The sequence below is a fragment of the Cyclopterus lumpus genome, chromosome 22, assembly GCF_009769545.1.
Source record: "Cyclopterus lumpus isolate fCycLum1 chromosome 22, fCycLum1.pri, whole genome shotgun sequence".
Lineage (NCBI taxonomy): Eukaryota > Metazoa > Chordata > Actinopteri > Perciformes > Cyclopteridae > Cyclopterus > Cyclopterus lumpus.
This window is the reverse complement of record NC_046987.1, coordinates 5,388,596-5,407,778: the sequence shown is the minus strand read 5'-3', so window position 1 is coordinate 5,407,778 and position 19,183 is coordinate 5,388,596. Positions and strand designations below refer to the sequence as shown.

The following is a 19,183-nucleotide window of genomic DNA, read 5'->3' as shown; positions in this document are numbered from 1 at the left end:
GGGCAGCATTTGGTGAACGATGCTCCTGTTCCATTACATGTGCAAGGATGACACGATATAGGGAACTGGCATGCACAAAACCAGGACCATTGACCATTGAGTTCACCTCAAGGCATGTCGTTTTGTGATGTTACCAACCTGCTTTGTTGCTGAAGTGGCTCCTGTGTAAAAACGCATACATCCGGTTGTTTTCCATGTGAGACACGTGCAGGCTGTGATAAATAAAGACCATATACAATAAAAAATACACCAACTGTGTATTTAAATGACCCACTAAAAAGGAACAGATGGACTGCCACGTTCCGGTATTTGCCCTATCACCTGAGAATGTATGGTAGACCCAAGGTTATAATTGTCCTCATCTCCTACCACTCCAATAACTGAACAAAATATATTTCACAAGGGCATGTTTTATATGAAAGCAGGGCATCAAAATGAAAACAGAGGCTCATTTGCGCCATGCACTTTGTTACTAAAAGAACAGGTTAACCTGGCGGTGAGGAAGCAACACTGAAGGCCAAATGGAACTCCATTTAAACATCACAAGTTTCCTTTGGCCTTGAGAGTGTTGGACCTTGATGAAGGGTTTGTTTTAGGCTGCACTTCTATTCGGATTGCTTTTTTCTCAGTTGAGAAGACTGCCAACATCATGCACCTGCTCCGGATGCTCAGGACTTTCCACTATAATGTTTCTCGTTGACATGGTCCCCACAAAAACGTCTGTATTCCTTTAGGAAATGCAAGAGGGAAATACCTTTTTTTTTTAAACTTCTACAAAGGGGTAATGTAAAGCATCTGGAAACATTACGAATTGGCATTTGGGAGGTACACAGCCCAGGACAGGACCAATACATCACCCATCGGTGACAAGAGCAAAGAGCCCGAAGGACTTTAAAAGACAAAACCGAACCCAGAGATATACAGAAGTATCTGCTGGCGTGCCACCAGACCACAGAGCAGTTTCTTTCCCCAGGCCGGCAGACTCCTCACCCTTCAATCTATAATAAATACTTTAGTTTTTCTTATGTGGATCAAAATGTAACTCTGTACAACTGCATTTCTTTCTGCAACTCTGTTTTGTACAATGACAAATGCACATTGAACCTCGCAAGACAAACCAAGCCGTGGTTTTAAACTCTCTGCAGCATCCTTCCGATTGACCGAGGTGTCTCTGAGCAAGGCACTATCTGCACAGCTGATCTGGTAAAGAATGACAGAGGGGAAAAGGGAGACCTGTTATGATCATTGACCTACACGCACTGGAACTTCCCGACTCGAGTTTTTGGGGAGTTTTTCCTGATCCGATGTGAGGTCCTGGGACAGGGATGTCGTATGTGTATGGATTGTAAAGCCCTCTGAGGCACATTTGTAATTTGTGATATTGGGCTATACAAAATAAACTGAATTTAATTGAATTCAGTGACAAAAGCAGTGAAGTCTGTAACACGTTAGAAAGACCATAATTGCATACTGACCAAACACCGTGTAGGTTGTGAGACTCCACTTCAGGAACAACGTGGGGCCGGGCGAGCGTGTGCTCGTGTGTGGGCACCTGTTTGCTGCTTGCAGCCTGTCACCGTGCGCGAGCAGCGCAGCGCTAAGTAGATGTGACCGCGCTGATTGCGCTCCACGGGGAAAGCGAGAAGAAATAGCCCACCTCTGATCATCACCGCGTCATATAATGTTTCAGCGCACGCCCCTCCCCCTGTCTCGTTTTGCCCCCCCCCCCCCCCCCCCCCCCCCCCCCTCCTCCTCCTCACACTCACTCAACCTCTCCTTTGACTCACAGAGGCGGCTCGCCACTGGTGCACGGACCGCGGAGGATACGGGCAGAAGATGGCTGACTTAGCCGGTCACCGCAAGCCCTCAGCGGCATCACCAGCGACACACGGGCCGCTGAGAAGCTGCAAGACATCCGCCGTCTGGCGACTGTAAACAGCCGCGGCTGTTTCACGCTCTCTCTCTCTCTCTCTCTGCTCTCGCTCTCTCTCTCTCTCTCTCTCTCTCACCCTCTCTCTCACCCCTCCTCACCGCAAATATTGACAGAAGTATCTCAGAGAAAACATGGCAGAGATGGAAAAAGAGGGCAGACCTCCGGAAAATAAAAGAAGCCGAAAACCAGCTCACCCGGTGAAAAGGGAAATAAATGAAGAGATGAAGGTAAAAAAATTACAAAAAATTACAAAAAAGAACCCCAAACAGGGGGTCTGTTGCCCACTTGCATGTGATTACGCGTGGAGGCAGAGTGCTTGTGAGGAGCATGCATGTCCGTGGAGGCACCACACCGGGCGTCTCCAGTGGAAATAGGCGATACACTCAAGTGAAATTGGCTGCATGATAGCTGCAAACTTTGATTTATGTTTTTTCCATTTAATTATTTTTAATACAAATACTATTGTCCACGCTGAACGGCAGCCCAGGCAGCGCACCCTGCCACTGTACCGCCTCGCACAATGGATGCGGCACCCATTCACTGCTGCTGGAGTAAGTTTGGAATCGGTGAGGGCTCCAGCGCACGTTCCCTGTCGCCTCGTGTCATCATTTCGCCTTGTTTGCGTTGACCCTGCCTTTTCATGGCTTGCCCGGAGTAAACGGAAAACCCAGTGCGTCAGTGAAGGCGTCAACAGTGCCTCTACTCTTACAATTAATATGCTGGAACTATACGGCGCAACGGAGGGCAGCCGATGTGCATAATTGGTGCGAATCGATGGGGGGTGACACTCGCGTGTCCACGATGCTTTTTTTTGTGGGTCCGACTGCGTGGGTTTGCCTTGAGTCGAGCTGTGTGTGTGTGTGTGTGTGTGTGTGTAGGTGTGTGTGTGCTGCCCAGCTGCCCAGAGGCGTGTGATCCAGATGTGCCTCTGTGAGCTTTATGCACTCGACAAGGAGCACATTGTCTCCTGTGTTCGGCCTGCAGCGGATCTTCCCCCCAATATTCACCCCACACGTTGTTTCTATTCCTTTCTTCTTTTTTTATGTTGCTCGAAGCACGTTATGCTATTTGAGCCCCGTGCTCCGCGCGGCTCCTTGAGGAGAAAGAAAGTGTTCCTGACATCTGTGTGTGTGCGTGTGTGTGTGTGTGTGTGTGTGTGTGTGTGTGTGTGTGTGTGTGTGTGTGTGGGAGAGAGAGAGAGAGAGAGAGAGAGGCAGGGCTGTGTGTCCGCTTTGTCTGCATCTCTTCATTGTTTGTATACACATTTGGCTGGAGACACATATTTGCACCCGGGGCTCCGCTGTTATGCGCGGATATGCAGGTGATCACATCGGGGATAATTGTGGAAATTATTATTATGGTTATTATTATTTTAAGGCTGTCAGAGGAGTAGCGAGGGTGATGGCAAAAATAAAGAGTGATTTTTGGTGTCAATTCCAGCCGCGTTCACGTGTCACCGCTTCTTCTCTCTTGAAGAATACAATGATGTTAATTCTATGAATGACAGTCCAGATGCTTTGTTGGTGATTATCATAGGGCAAGAAGGAAGGGGATGTGATAATGTAGCCTATTGGAATACAGTACTGTCTGTGAGGTATTTTCCTTGAGCGTGTCACTTATTTGCGGCTTCATTCAGAGTTGTCCTTGCTCATTTATTAAAAATGCATCAAGAGAGAAGGCTTTTTATTCCATTTGGCAGAATAACAGTTTGGCTGCAGTATACATTTTATTTCTTGATAAAATAATTTTGTTTGAGAATAAATGCAGCTAACCCTTCCTCCTGTTGTGAGGGAGGGAAATGGATGTGTGTGAGGGGGGGGGGGGGGGCGGGGCGGGGGGGGGGGGGGGGGGGGGGTTGTCAGTCAGACAGGGTCTCTCCATTGAGACATTTCCTTATTTCCTATCAGGGGAGCATTTGAGGTAGTCTCAGTGGAGCATTTAGAATGGATGAAATCTTTATGAGCGCCATTTAGGCACACTGAAGTGCGGTCCATCCAGGTTTTATTTGGTCATTTGTGTCATTACAGCCGGGGAGCAAAAGAATGTAATGTCCCCTCTTGTAATTTATCAGATTGGCCGAGTAATTACAGGATGTCAGTCAACGGTCAGACATGACGTTCTATTTTGAAGGTATAGCCGGTCTTTGCAGTTGATGGATGACATGATCCGAAGTGTGTGTGTGTGTGTGTGTGTGTGTGTGTGTGTGTGTGTGTGTGTGTGTGTGTGTGGGGGGGGGGGGGGGGTCAGCATTTAGGTTCAGTGAATCAGACTGAGCAAATAGCAAATTGTGGAATTATTATTTTTAACAGCAGATACGGTGCAAAACACCACTCTCCCATGGCAACTCCAGTATCCCCCCTCAATACCAGGGGAAGCTTTGCTGAACGGAGCAGTAGATGTGGTTAAGGTGTCAAAACACTTTCAAAGGCTAAACAAGTTCGATTGTATAGCTCATTACGCAACCTTGAATTTCATCTCCTATTGCACGCACGCACGCACACACACACACACACACACACACACACACACACACACACACACACATTCTCACACACATGCGGCTGTCTCCAGATTTAATTTAGGAAAACACTGATCCACAGGGATAGAAGGTAATGGAACTGTACCTGCAGTGTCTTTCGCTCAACACCTTCACTGTTATCATTATGGGAGTTGATAAGTTGAATGATGTTCAACATATACATCTGTATCTGATATGGTGTAACATGGCTGGTTGGTTATGTTCTAACATTACACCTGGATACGGATCAGACTGTAAACCCGGACCCAGCATTACGAGCTGCAGACGTGCAGCAGCTTAACATGGTTGTATGATAATAGCCCTGCAGGAAAGCCAGCATGTGAAGTTTAACGTATTGATTTTCTGTAGAAAACTTCTTCGATTCAATTCAGAACAAAATGACCCAGTTTGTTCCCCTCTCTCATCTTCAATAATGCAGGCCTCCCAACAAAAAATCAACAACACACAATGTGCCCTTGTGAGGAGATCATACTCTGCAAAACCAAACAGTCTGACAGTGTTTCCTTCATCTAGCTGCTTAATGTGTGCCACGGTAAAATAAGCCCCGGTGAGTAATCAAGGGCAAGGAGGAGTGGGCATTGGAGGGGATATGAGAGGTTGGAGAGAGTGGGGTAAGAAACAGTGGAGAAAGGAATGTATACAGCGCTGGGCTGCCTAAGCTGTAAAAACTGTAACCTGAGTGTCTCTCCGCTGGATCGGATATCAAGGAAAGTAGAGGGAAATGAAAGCAGAGGAGAGGGAGAGGCAGAGGAGGAGAGAGGGAGCAGGGGAGTGGAAAAGTGGAGAAGTGGAGGAAGAGGAGGCGGAGGAGGCGAAGGGAAACTTGGCGCGTTGATTTGGGAATTTTATCACGGTGTACAGTGACCTGCTCTGGTTTATACACGCAGGCTATCCAATTCCCGCCATCATCATTACCACAAGCCCTACTGGCCACGACTGGGTCTTACTGGAGGGAAACAAGGGGACGACTGTGGAGGGTTTAAATGTATTTTTATCGTTATCCACCGCTCAGTACATGGCAGGGAGGTGCCAGCTTGTGAATCTGTGGGGAAAGTATCATGAGTACATCCCTAACTGTGAAACCACCATCTAGTCTTTAACTCATATCAGAAGGTCTAACTTAACAGAGGCAGAGCCACTTCAAAACTCAAATAGCCTTAATTGTACACAATGATCATAAAACATTGTGTACTGTGTGCACGTCGAGATGCCAGCGTATGAGGTGCACCAAGCTATTGCAATCCAATAATCACATATGGGGTGGTTGAAATATAAAAAAACACCTTTCAACATGCTGAGCCAGCTTTTAATCTGACATTGTGTCAACTAGATAAGAAATGGCCTAATTCAATAATGTCTTATGCTGCGTTCACACAAAAAGCGTTGCGTATTTTTCGCGTGAGTAGATCCCATGCAAAGTCAATGCACAGATGTGAATGGTTGTGAATGACGAGAATTGTTGAGCCTGTAAATGATATGATAACTGTTTCCAGGAGTAAAGCCACGGAGATAAGCCACGCCCCCTCTAAGGCGCGAATGAAGCGAAAGACGCGAATGGTGCGAATAAACCACAACTTGACGGGCAAGTAAACTCACGCGAGTAAACCGTTGAGAATATTCACAACGCTCTACTATTCCATTTAGAAAAGGTAATGGTTTGCTTTTAGAATGAGCGTGTACAACCGACATAGTTTCACATATAACTTGATGAATTAAGGGTTTATTTTGACCAAACCCAGGCTAGCAATTGTAGAAAAGGCTTTGTTTTGTTTCTGTCGAGTTTCCATTAAGCGCTGAGCAAATGAACCGAGTGCTGGCTACAATGGTAGGCTACAACAGAGCGTGTCTTCTCATGCTGGTAGGAGGCGAGCTAGTTAGCTTTTTGCAGCTAGTGAGCAGCAGAATCCAACATAGTGTGTTTGGCTAACAGAGCTAATAGCTAACCGCTGACAGAGATAATCAATCAATCAATCAAACAATCAAACTTTTATTTCAGACTCAAGGTCCAGATAGTACAAACCATTAAATAGAATAAAATACATACAAAATCACAAGTAAAATACATAGAACTACGAATGCCTTATAAATAGACAGCTGTACCAATGTCTCCACAGCTGGGACTGGTAGCGCATAGAACTAAACTTTATGTTTGATAAAACCATTATTTCATTTTCATAGTCATTAACCCGGCAGAAAAATGTATACATAACAGAGCTAATAGCTAACGACTGATACTGCTAACAGAGCTAATAGCTAACGGCTCATACAGCTAACAGAGCTAATAGCTAACGGCTGATACAGCTAATAGAGCTAATAGCTAACTGCTGATATAGCTAACACAGCTAATGCTAACGACTGATACAGCTAATGTAGCTAATAACTAACGGCTGATACAGCTAATAGAGCTAACGACTGATACAGCTAACCGAGCTAATAGCTAACAGCTGATACAGCTAACGGAGCTAATAGCTGACGGCTGATACAGCTAACAGAGCTAATAGCTAACAGCTCATACAGCTAACATAGCTAATAGCTAATGGCTATTATAGCTAACATAGCTAACAGCTCATACAGCTAACAGAGCTAATGGCTGAATCAGCTAACAGATCAAATAGCTAACGGTTGATACAGCTAACAGATCTAATAGCTAACGGCTGATACTGATACACAACAGAACCAAACACATAACGTTAGATCGCTTATGTTGGGAGAAAGCATTACAACATTGCCCTCTTGGCAGCATGAATGAGCTAAATAATAGTGGCAATCTGTCTATCAGATTTGTGTATTTATTGTGTACATATTGATCTGATGCTTGTTCCAAAGTAAGACGTGTATTGATGATTGAGGAATATATTCATTCTTCGGTGACCATAATATATTTTGGAGCCCCTGCATTGTGGTTTTTGAGATACTGTAACCCTGGCATGGACCACAACTTTGATCAAGGGGAAATTTTGACAAAAGGTCAACGACATAATTAGGGCAGCTGGACAGACCAAATGAAGTCCCCATCTCAGGGCCATGCATTTCAGAAAAATAAACTTTACAAATCTTTTCGAATGTCTGGCAGCTTGAAAACAGAAACCAAACTTGCAGTCGCACAACCTCTGTTCTGTTCCGAGGCTCTTAGAAAACCTTGGGAAGAACGAAAGCTGATAAAAGGGCTATAGATCTGGTGTAACATATAGACATCTGTAGCTGACCCATGTGCTTCTAACGCCTCTTCCTCCCCAGCTCACCCAAAGCCAGAGCCGGTGCCGCCTGCTTTGATGAGCCGCCAGCTGGGATTAGATTCCACTCTTAATATCACTCCCACTTTCTCAAAGTAGTAGGGTGACACAGAGGACAGTTTGGTAGGAAGGAACGGGAGACACAGAGAGATGCTGTGTTTTTTTTTTTTGTTTCCCGCGAGGTGGTTATCTTACAGCTCCATCCGATTTGCTCGGCAGTCCACTCGGTCTTTGTTGTGCTCCAACTCATTTATTCAAAGGGAGGATTTTTCCTCTGGAGGTTTTTACCCTGGCAGTTGTGCTTGCCATGCGTTTGCACTCTGCAGTCTGTCAGAGCACTGTGACATTTTGGGTCAGTTTCTTGAGAACAGTGAACGTATTAGAAAGCTTATGAAGGATTTTCGGCTTCTCAGTTTGGATATCATACAGTTTCTTTACCCGATTGATTCATTTAAGAATTCTGTGAGAAAGGAACGCAATGTGTTAGGCTAGAAAACACCCCAATCGGGCCACTTGTATTCACAGCTGTGGGCTATTTGCTGTATCTGACATGCACGTGTGTGAAACTTAGGAGGAAACCTTGGTGAATACGGGAAAGAAATTGCAAATGCCACACAGCATCGACAGGAATCGAACTGCCATGGAGACGCTCGGGCGTCTCCATGGGTGAAAACACAACGAGCTGTCAGGAACTAACTTTAGCTCTGCTCAGGACGTGGTGCTAAATCCGACTTCCAGGAACCTCCAGGCGGAGTGAGCATCGCTGTCACTCAGCATTGTTCAAGGCAGTGCTGTCACATGAGCAAACATGAGCTGTCCTCATTAGCAGACGTCTTTCAAGCCGCTCTAACCAGCATCTTTTTAAAATCTCTGTGACAAAAAAATTTAAAAAAACAAAAAATGAATTGTAAGTGTGTTTTGATTAGACTTTAAATACTTTAAATAATCGCTGCAAACGCTCACAATTGTTGGATGCGGAGTTCCAGAGGTTCACGCAACAACAGCAGCACGGTGCTTGGACTTCACCTGCGATCTACTCGACCCGTGCCTTTCATTTTTTGCGCCACCTCTGCCCAACACAGTGGTATTTCATAACAGGCAAATCAATAACTCCTGTCATTCTTCATCAATAATTGCCTGCGACCAGGTGGGGAGAGCAGTGCCACATCTCTGAGGTCTACGAATACAGCCCATCATGAGTTCCTCTCCCAAATGCTTCGAAGCGAAAGGGAATGCTGCCGATGAGGCAGGGGGCTCCTCTGCTGTGGCGCAGAGTCTCAAATATGCAAAGAGATACTTCTGCCTCTGTCTAAACAAGTGTCTGTGTGTCAGTGTGTGTGAGTGTGTGGCGCTCCGTTAATTTAATTTGTATCAAGTAATTGAGTCAGTGGCCCAACTGTGGACTCAGACATGCTGCGTGTTTGACAGATGCATTTTTTTGTTTTGTTAAGTTGCATAAGGTATTTTATTGTGAAAAGAAACCCACCAAAGCCATCTCCACTGAGACCTCGTAGTTTCACTTTATTTGCCCAAATGAAATTCCGGTTGCAAACACGGTCACTTTTCCCACCCACAGGAAATCACAAATCAATACTTTAGCCCGGCCTCCTGCAACGCGTGCACACTCTAGAGAAATCTGCAGTGAGAACTTCTCTCTCTCTCTCTCTCTCTCTCTCTCTCTCTCTCTCTCTCTCGCTCCCACCCTCCGGCCTTCTTGATAGACATGAAGTTGGCATGAAAATCAACTCATCCTATAGTTTTTTTGCAAACTTGCTCTGCCAACATGCAAAGTTGACCAGTGCCCACCTTTAAAGTTCACACTGTGATGTCTCAGCGTGAGTCTCGGCTTCCGACTTCCTTCCTGTCAAATCAGACATCCCTCTGAGATAGCGTTTATCTTTTGCGTTTATTTGGGTACCCGATCTGAATTAGCTTTTTTTTGCCCCTGTTTCCTCTCAGATCGTAGCAACGTTTTGAAGACTACAACTGCAGATGTTCTCTTCTCACCTGTGGATGTATACACGTCTGTATTTTGCCGTTCAATTCAGATCAGCCAAGAGGCGGATGTGCCGCGTGTGGCTCTGACATATCGACGCGAGTTGTTTGACATTTAGCTGCTTAGTGTAGACTGATGAGTCTCAGCTGCTGCCCCGGTGAGATAATGCACAAAGTTGGACTGGCTGTATGATAATGAACTCACTTGAGTCTTGTCAAGTCGATCTGGAGCAAGACCACCAATGGCAAGACAAGGCGGCTCATCACCGTGACAACGCACTGTGTTTTGCCCTTGCATGCCTTGTAAAGCGATTCTAGAAGCTGTCGTTGCGCACCAAATTAAAAGTACCTGAGGCTAATTGAGTAAAAGAAAATTGAGCTTAATGTGTTTCTCATTATAAGATGAATATACTATTCAGCAGTGATATGTAGGAAGCATCATTTACAGCGCCGAGGACCAGTGTTCCGTCTAAGCCGATAGATTAGTGACCTGTGACTAATATTTTGTAATTACAGCGGATTCGTCCCTGCTGTCATTTGTTTCGAGGAAGCCCATTTCCATCTATGATGTTTGAGTCAAACAGGAGCTGAACCATTTACCACAGTTTTGGGTTCAGTGAATAGACGCTTCTGGGAATATTCCAGCTGAGAGGTAGATGGTGATAATGGGCTGTGTGCATTAGCGTTATGTTTTTTTAGTTTTGAGTGTGTTATTGACTGTGTCGCTGGAGGCTGTTGTGGAAGAAATACTTTAATGTGTCACCTGCATAGATTAGGTGTGTTTATTTTTGTATAGCTGCACTAACTGTCTGCATAGCACACTGCTTCGTTGTGCCGCTGGTGTCGGGACTTACTCAAAGCATATTGGGAGGCTGTGGACTGGGAAGTGTTATTTACTGCTCAGTGCTGTTTCACTCTATATTAGTGTTTTTCACTGTGCCATTATTGTTTGTTTCACAGAGATGGATTAGTGCTCTGAAATACACAGTTGTTATCAGTGATATAGGGCATTTACCTACTCAGCTGCTCTCATATTTAACCAGTTAATCTTTTTAAAAATCCCTTACAGGAATAACTCAACGTTTTGGGAAAAATGCGTATTGGCTTTCTCGACCTGAGACACAGATGAGCACATCGATGCCACGCTGTGCACTCAATATAAAGCTAAAGCCAGCCTTAGCATCAGCTTAGCTTAGCATAAAGTCTGCAAACAAGGGGAAACGGCACATACAACCGCGCCATTTATTCGTCTTTTGGTGCGGTCTCAAAAAAGAAGACCTACCGCTGCTAGTTTTTTAACATATTGCACTGTAAGTTGGCTTCTTCCGTGGAAGAATGAACAAATCAAATCAAATCAAAATTAGTCATCATAAATAAATATAACATCTCTTTTCACACTAAACAAAAGTATAGTATAATTGAACGGCAGCCATGACAGAAAAAACCTGTACGGTCCTTGGCATGTTGTTGTTGGATTCCTTAGCTTCGGGGGCCCCATGAATCAGTGGTCCCCGTGGTCCACTTAACCCCTGTGCTATTTTTGACAGAAGAGACAACATTTTCAGCCTATCAGAGAAGAGAAAGGAGGGAGCTTTAAGAACACGCAAGTTACACCCTCATCTCTGCTGTCGGTGCAGTGATAAGTTCTCTCTGCTGGTTTGTGTGCCGTGATGAGGTTATCATCAGTCCGTTAGTTTGACTGTCCAGCACTTGGACATAGTCAACACTAATTAGTTTGACCTGCACTTATGGAGAAGAAGACCCGGAGGGGAACAACAAAACCTACCTTGTGGTTTATGTGAAATTCAAATGGGATCGCAATATCTTAGCCTGATGAGTTGTGATATGCGGTGCTGTGGGCCAATATAAGGAACTGGTCTCACAGTCAAGTTCTCAGGGGAAGTCCAGCGAATCCAACGAAAGTAGCAGACTGTTGCTTTTATAACAAGTGACCTCAAGTCTCATTCATCCTCATCCTGTTTTCCAAATGTCAAGATGTTTGCCCGGGTACACAGTATATCATAGAAGAAGAAAGAAAATCACCTTCAATTTCATACTAAATGTTTACTCAATTACTTCTTATCAGAAGTAGCAGCTTGCGTTGCAACATTTTTACAAACTTAAATTGTGTTGAAGTTGAAGTTTGTCTCACCAGCCAACTGTCTGTGTTGCAGAGTTTTGCAGAGAGCACCATGAACGAGCTGCTGGGCTGGTACGGCTATGACAAGGTGGAACTGAGGGACTCTGACAACCTGGAGATTGGGGAGACGCCACAGCACATCTCTGTCCTCAAAGGTATGTAACTGTACTGTGCAGTACACCATTTTGGTGTTTAAAATTATTATTTATTTTATTGTAAAGCATTTAACACTCAACTGCTTCATTATCCACGGTGAGATTGTGTGCTGCAATGAATGGATGGTGAAACGTGTTGTGCGTTATAACGTGACCATTACCCCTCTTTGTTCTTGTGTGAAAGGCCCTTAAAACAACAATTGTGAAACAGCTTCTTACCACAATTAATGAGGTTGTACATGAACACACTTTGTCTTTTACAAGACACTTGATAGGTTTCTATACTTTTGTTTTGTTCCTCACTGGTTTCAAGTGGGCAGGTCTCAGTCAGAAAATTGTGTGAAGTTGTGGGCTTGAAAACCACAATAATGAGCTTAAAGATGCTAACAGGCTCCACCCTGCAGGGTGAAACTCTCTGTGGGTTTATCTCTACGAGTGACCCCTTTCACATTACATTTGGTCAACTGATTATTTCAGCTGTAACTTTCACTGTAGCTTACTTCGTCCCTATTTCGGAGCTTTGAACATACACCTTTCCGAAGGCAAACAAGCATACACGTGCCTCCCGTATGGTAGAAAGGCCTACTTGGCTGTTACATTACGGCAGGGTTTGCAGTAATTTCCACAGTATCTCATCAGTTGTTCAGTAACGCTTTGTTTCGCTCAATTTCCCCTGTCTAGAAAACTTGTTGCCAAAAATCCCAACTTCAACGGAGAGCAGCGAAGGCTCTCCGGATCGAGCCAACAGCTCCCAGTCTCTGCCAGCCTCCAGGAACGGAGTCACAGAGTCCTCCACCCCAGCGTCCACCTCCATGCCCAGCACCAAGGAGCATGGCAACCTGCCCATCATAGTCCCCATGATCCCCCCGCCATTGATCAAGCCCCCTGCAGGTAGGGAGCACTGACACCATTTTTGGAAAGACACATACAGCAGATTAATTAAAAGTAGTTTAGGCACATGCAAGTCCTTGTTTGTCAGGAAAACTCTTAAACGTGATGACTGCCAGCAAAAAACACAATAAAAATCGACTAAAATACCCAAAGCGGTACACATCCAGAGCCGATACATACATTTTCAACTGTTTTATGCTTACAAAAATGCGTGTGATTTTAGCTTGGCTACATTTTACCTTTCCAAAGAGATCAAGGTCATTTTCAGCTCATGGCAGATCGTTGATGTATTTGCCCAAACTGCCAAGCACAAAGCACACACACAAACAGTCATTTCTCCAGTCAAAACGCCAAACTAGAAGAACTGGCAGTGATCCCGTCCACAGCTGTTCTCCAGACAGATTACATTGTGCCGAAAGGACAAACCTACTTGCTGATTCTTCAGCACTTGAAGCAGGAAAACCGAATGTTTATGCATCGTCTTTGCAATGGCCCCCCGAAAAAAAGCCTCCAAACCAGGCAGCGACCGGCAACTAATGAGCTAGCTATACCTGCTGTACACCTTGTTTTCCTCCACCTGCCCGAGTGTCAATATTACACCATCAACTCTCTGAGGAAATGTCCGCGTTCCTCGGCCAGACAGAGGGCTTCATTATCCCTTGCGTCTGCTGCGGCACAGGAGGTTGGTACGCCCCGGCGGAGGGAGCAAAACCGCCTTGGCATCACCCAAGAGGAGTCCCCGCTGGCCCTGCCTAGGCTGGGAAACAGATGGTGTGGTCCCACTTAAAGCCCAACATCAACCCGCCACTCGGCCGCCACCCCCTTCAACTCGCCCCCCCCACCCCCCACACACATATCCTGAATTATTCATATGCCCCGCAGAATACGACAAAGGACCTTTTGAGGTACAGGTACCGCGAATGATGGTGGCATTTAGTATGCAGGCTGCATAATTACTCGCAGCTTCTCCTCGTCCGTCGCCCCTCCAACCCCTCCCTTATGCAGATGTGAGTGTTTTGAGACGGCCTTGTTAAGAGATGCCAGGACATGGGAAGGCGCTGAGAAAAAAAACAAAAAACACCTCAAGAAGTCTCGTGTGAAAATGTAGAGCTATTGTGAGAGATGTTGAGATTTCATGTTGGCCTTCGATCCAGTTCATTACGCCGTGGCACAGATTATTATTCCAAGCAATGCTCAAACTCTGATCCACCCACCCAGTCACCCTAGAATGAAACTATGTCTTGATTTTGGGCGTTCTTTTTTGGGTTATCACTGCAGTGGGCAGCGATCCAGACGGACACAAAAAGGCAGAGAGGCTAAAGGAGTGAGATAGAGCAGCAGAGCAGAGGAAAGACATAAAATATGCATGTTGGGTTCACTGAGCTTTCTTTAGGGCCTCCGGGAGTTGTTCCCTTAATTGTGAGTTAGTCTTTACTTAAAATCTGATGGCCCCGCAGATCCATTAAGCTCAGCAAGAGGTGAAAAGCCTGGCCAGCGTGCGATAAGGAGGTGAGCGGGGGTGAAAGACTAATGGGCCTGCGTTTCTTCGGCCTCACACCCGCACAGTCATAATGTGATAATTGTGGAATACTGGAGGGAATCTCGGAGGATCTCTCTTATTGCAACCGTGAGGGCACTAAAAGCCTGCAGCTCAGCACCAGCAGTCACAGTTTAGCACAGAATAGGCATTTCACTGTCATCGGGGCTGTGTTAAAATGTGTTGCCCACAATGACCACACAGAAGCCACAGAAGCCGCGTCTAAATCAAAGGCACATACAAATAAACAGCCACAAATCTCCCGTTTAGAGCTGTTCGTCATTTTGATTTCACCTTTCTTTTCTGATTTCATACTTTTATTTCACATTATTTCTTACCTAATTATTATTTCAAACGTACTACTTTTATATTGAGATTTTTTTTCCTAACAAAAAACAATTATTAATGTCTTGTTTATCCTAATTTCTAATCCACGCAAACCACATTTTATGTCCAGTCTTTTCTCTGATGGATATATTATTTTGTCACTGTTTGGTCTTTCTGGTTCCTTTTCCCTTCTTTTTCTTTCTGCCCTCAAAATGCTCTGATCACAAATAATCACTCTAATAAATGTAACTGTGTGCTAGATGGATGGATGGATGGATGGGGTTTCTTTCAGATGAGGTCAGTTCAGATCAGAGTTGTGTAACTTGTCAGTACTTTGATGTTTATGTAAGAACACAAACTATGATAATTATTGAAACATCCTCTACAGCCCTGGTGTGGAAGATACACTCACACAGGATGCACAGTAACAGGGAGATCACGCCCACTGTCTCAGCCTCCTCTGTGAACATCTCCAGCACCATCAAAGTACATCCTTGTGTCCACTTCAGGTTCTCTAATACACCCCCAGAGCACAGCCACAAATAGGCATCTGCCCATGTCCCCGGCTCATCCGGTTCTGCTACATTTACTCGTGGCAGGCCTTCATTACGGATGCTACAGTGGTTTCGTGGCTTCGATCTGGATCAGATTTACCCGTCACTGCAGCTGGCAGAGTCAGTTGGAGTTAATGCATTTGGGTCCTTGTGTTTAAAGCATTTAGTTGTTGCTTGCGTATACAACAGTCAGACCATCTATGCAAATGTCCCGGAAACTCACTTTCACCGCTGATTTGTCTTTTCTTTCCCAGATGAAGATGCATCCAATGTGCAGATCTTGTGCGCCTGGTGCCAGAAGGTTGGCGTCAAACGCTATTCTCTGAGCATGGGGAGTGAGCTGAAGAGCTTCTGCAGCGAGAAGTGCTTCGCCGCCTGCCGCAGGGCCTATTTCAAGAGAAACAAGGTACAATCCCTTCCTTGTCATCAGCTGGACATTTGAATATGATATCTTTACAGACTTTACAGTTATAGTATGTTACACATCTCCTGGCAAGTACATGTGATCTTTATCAGTGAGGTCCCGGGGGGAGAATATAAGACTGACAAGCATGATGTTATTGTGTATATATCGTGATTTATACTTGTGTGGAAATTTATTGTTACCATGTTGTTGAGAATAGCATGAATTGGACATGACATGCTCATGTCATAGTGTACAGTTGTAAAGGTTCTAACATTTAAAGGAATAGTTTGAGAGTTTGGGAAATACACCTACCCGCCTTACATTAGCTTAGCATAAGAACTAGTAGTAGAGCTAAAGCTCATAATCAACACAACGTATCTCATTTGCCACAACACAGTCAGTAATGAAAAACAGACAATTTGTTGGTCTGTTGATGTGACATTTTTCCTTGATAAAAAAAGTGTATTTCCCATAACGCCGCACTATTTCTTTAACTTCCGGCAAATTAGTGTTAGGTCAGGGAGCTAAAATATAATAATGAAACAGTTTGGCTAAGCTAACTCATGGTTGCACTGAACATGAGAACTTGGTTTATAAACAGTATTCTACCAACCCAGGCAAAAATTATTTCTCCTCACGTTGCCATGTTAGTGTCAGAGATATTTCCTGTTTCTAGTTATACCGTCTTTATTTACTGGCACCTCTTTGTGGAGGGGAAACAATTGTCCCACTGGCATTTTGAGACGGTACACTTAGTCAGCAAAAATGCCCACGACACCAGGCTGAAAGGCCCAATAAGGCTACATTATTTTCTAAGCTAGCTTCGGCAGTAAACTCTTTAGCATTGATACGCAAACAAACTGTAGCTTTAATTACATGACAAAAAGAAGAAGCTGTTTTTGAAAATATTTCGCAGAACAACCACATATGATGCAAACTTTAGTGAACACTTATCTATACTAAAGGTGCACACAAGATATGCAAGACTGGCAGTTAGCTAACGTGATACTGCTTGCGTACTAGCTAAGATGCAACAATATTTACACACCAAAAAGAAATGGTCATTGTACTTCGCAGTGTGCATTCTTATGACCGTAAAGAGAGTAGAAATTAAATATGTCGGGATAACAAAGCTCAGGAGTTCTGTAATTAGGGCAAGAGCACAAAACCTTTAATATGGCCGCCAGAAAATGTTACATCATCTGGTAAGCTCTTCATAAGCACACGCCATCTCCTGCTTCCGACGGAGCTAAATAAGGTTTTCACGTTGACAGTCTTAATATGACTGTGAGTAGTGGCTTTATCTGTTGTAACTTCTGTAATTATTGCGCTCAATCTAACTCCAGACATCAAAAGGTAATTTGAACTAAAACAAAAATTACATTTTAAGTATAGAATGCACAACACTTCAAAGTGTCTTGGTCATCGTGGTGCATCAGATGCAAGACAGCAAATATCAAAGTTTTTATTGTGTTTTCATCCCCAACCCCCCCAACCCCGATGACTGTAGTTAAACAATCTCCTTTCTCTCTTGTACCAAAGCTGGGATATATAAGGAATTACGCTGTGAGTATGACGTGTTTTACTCTCCTGCTTGTCTGTCCTGAAGTCAGTTATCCATCTAAACATAATCACTTTTCAAGCACTGCACTGGAGCAGGAACACGTAGGGGTGCACTTCGAGTATTTTCTGTTCATTTCAGTTAGTGATATCCAGTTTCCTTTTCTTTTCTGACACTTTTTTTCCCAAAGCATGAGAATCAAGCTGAGCCTTGCGTCTACTGTACTGTTGCTCATACTATGTGTTTTTCATTTTTCTACCTTGACATTTGAGCTCATTTAAGTTTATAGAAGACGTTTGTAGTTTTTCTTTGTAGTTTTTTTTTTCTTTATTATTTCATTGTTCTAAATGTTGAAATGATGACAAATGATCTGTCTCGTCCGGGCGACGACAAGGAAAAGTCTGATGTGTTGAATCCTCGTGGGAGAACAGTTTGTGACAGTTGCGAGAGCTGCGGAGCTTCGTATCCGATCAAGACGCCGCGTTTGAACTGCTTTTATTTTGTTCTCTGAGCTTCGGAGGGGGTCAGAAAAAAGAAAAGTAGATAAGAGTGTATGCCATTTGACATGCAACGCAGTTGACAAGGCAGCTCCATGTCAATCACAGATCAATCTGTGAGGCCGTTAACGTGACATTAAATGTGAAGAGAGCACCGTGCTACGAATCCCAGAGTCTACAGTTAAAGTTTACGTATAAAGTCTGGATCATGTCGGTCGGAGATGAAGATCGTTCTCCTTGACACACAGCCAGTCAACCAATGAAATATACCTTCCTAACACACATTCATACAGTTTAATTATAGTATTGTTCAACTTAGCAAACAGTCAGGGTGTTTTAATCACACTTTGTTCATTACAGTAACTGTGCTTGATGCAATTATAGTTGATTATGTGCTCTACGAATGTTAGCCGCGGTGTAAAAGAAAACAAAATTATGTTCATTTTATTAAGTTACACATGCAGTTAAAAAAATTATTCCTGCCAAAATTCCTGTTGAAACATGTTGAACACAATACATTGGAATTATAACTGTAAACGAAACAGATCATGATTAGTAGCCTGTAATTAAGGACTTCTTAAAATATAATTTTTGAATTGAAGGGAAAATGTCTCTCTTCAGTTTTCTGCAGTGCTAAAGAGTTAACTGCATCCATCATATTTCTGTGAAACCACACAGAACTAAATAGCGCTGCGTTCGAAATTGCATGCTATGTGCTACATCCTCCTTATGCGTACTACCGATCAACCAACTTCTTTGTGAGGAAACAGCAGTATGTCTCTTGTGGGACGCACTGAGCTGTGATGACCGCGTCACATCCTGAGAGCCTCCATGGCGGTTGGAGGCTCGTAACCACGGGTGACCTGCGCCAACCTCATGTTGAGATGGCCGAGTGAATTCACCTTTAGTGCTCTGCAGAACATTAATGTGCAAATACAGTCACGCAACGGCATCAATGGGTTTGCACCAATTTAGAGGGACAATCACGCGCCGCTTTTAGAAAATGAATATCACACACACACACACACACACACGTTACTGTTATCAGCCAGTCAGCCATGTTTCTTCCGTCCATCGGTGGAAAAATGCACACCATTCAGACTTCACAAACACAGGAAGGGCCTGCACTGCCACAGCGGCTCGGATTCTAAATTTTTTGTCTGGCTCTCGCACATTCAAGCTGGGCCATTTGTGTAAGCGATACCCACGTGTTTCTTTTCTCATGCACCCACAAGGTTGGCCACAACAACACGGCCTGCAGGTTTTCTTCTTCCCCCCCCCCCCCCCCCCCCCCTCTCCTCCCTGCAAAATATCGTCATGACTGAAAAAGAGGTATCTTGTGTCTGCGTGTGCGTTGGATAGGGGACGTGGGGGAGGAGGTGGTGGAGGGCTGTAGGGGACGGGCAAACGGCTCT

General features: G+C 44.4%; 1 protein-coding gene across 1 annotated transcript in view; it reads left to right on the top strand.

The window, feature by feature from the left end:
* The first annotated feature begins 2,060 nt into the window (after positions 1-2,060).
* sobpa (sine oculis binding protein homolog (Drosophila) a) overlaps positions 2,061-19,183 on the top strand; it is a 29,643-nt gene continuing 12,520 nt past the window's right edge. Inside the window, exons 1-5 of the mRNA XM_034525406.1 lie at positions 2,061-2,160; positions 11,875-11,995; positions 12,677-12,886; positions 15,559-15,710; positions 17,253-17,276. Coding sequence (XP_034381297.1) covers positions 2,065-2,160; positions 11,875-11,995; positions 12,677-12,886; positions 15,559-15,710; positions 17,253-17,276 — 603 coding nt within the window. The 5' untranslated portion in view covers positions 2,061-2,064. The remainder of the gene's footprint in view (positions 2,161-11,874; positions 11,996-12,676; positions 12,887-15,558; positions 15,711-17,252; positions 17,277-19,183) is intronic.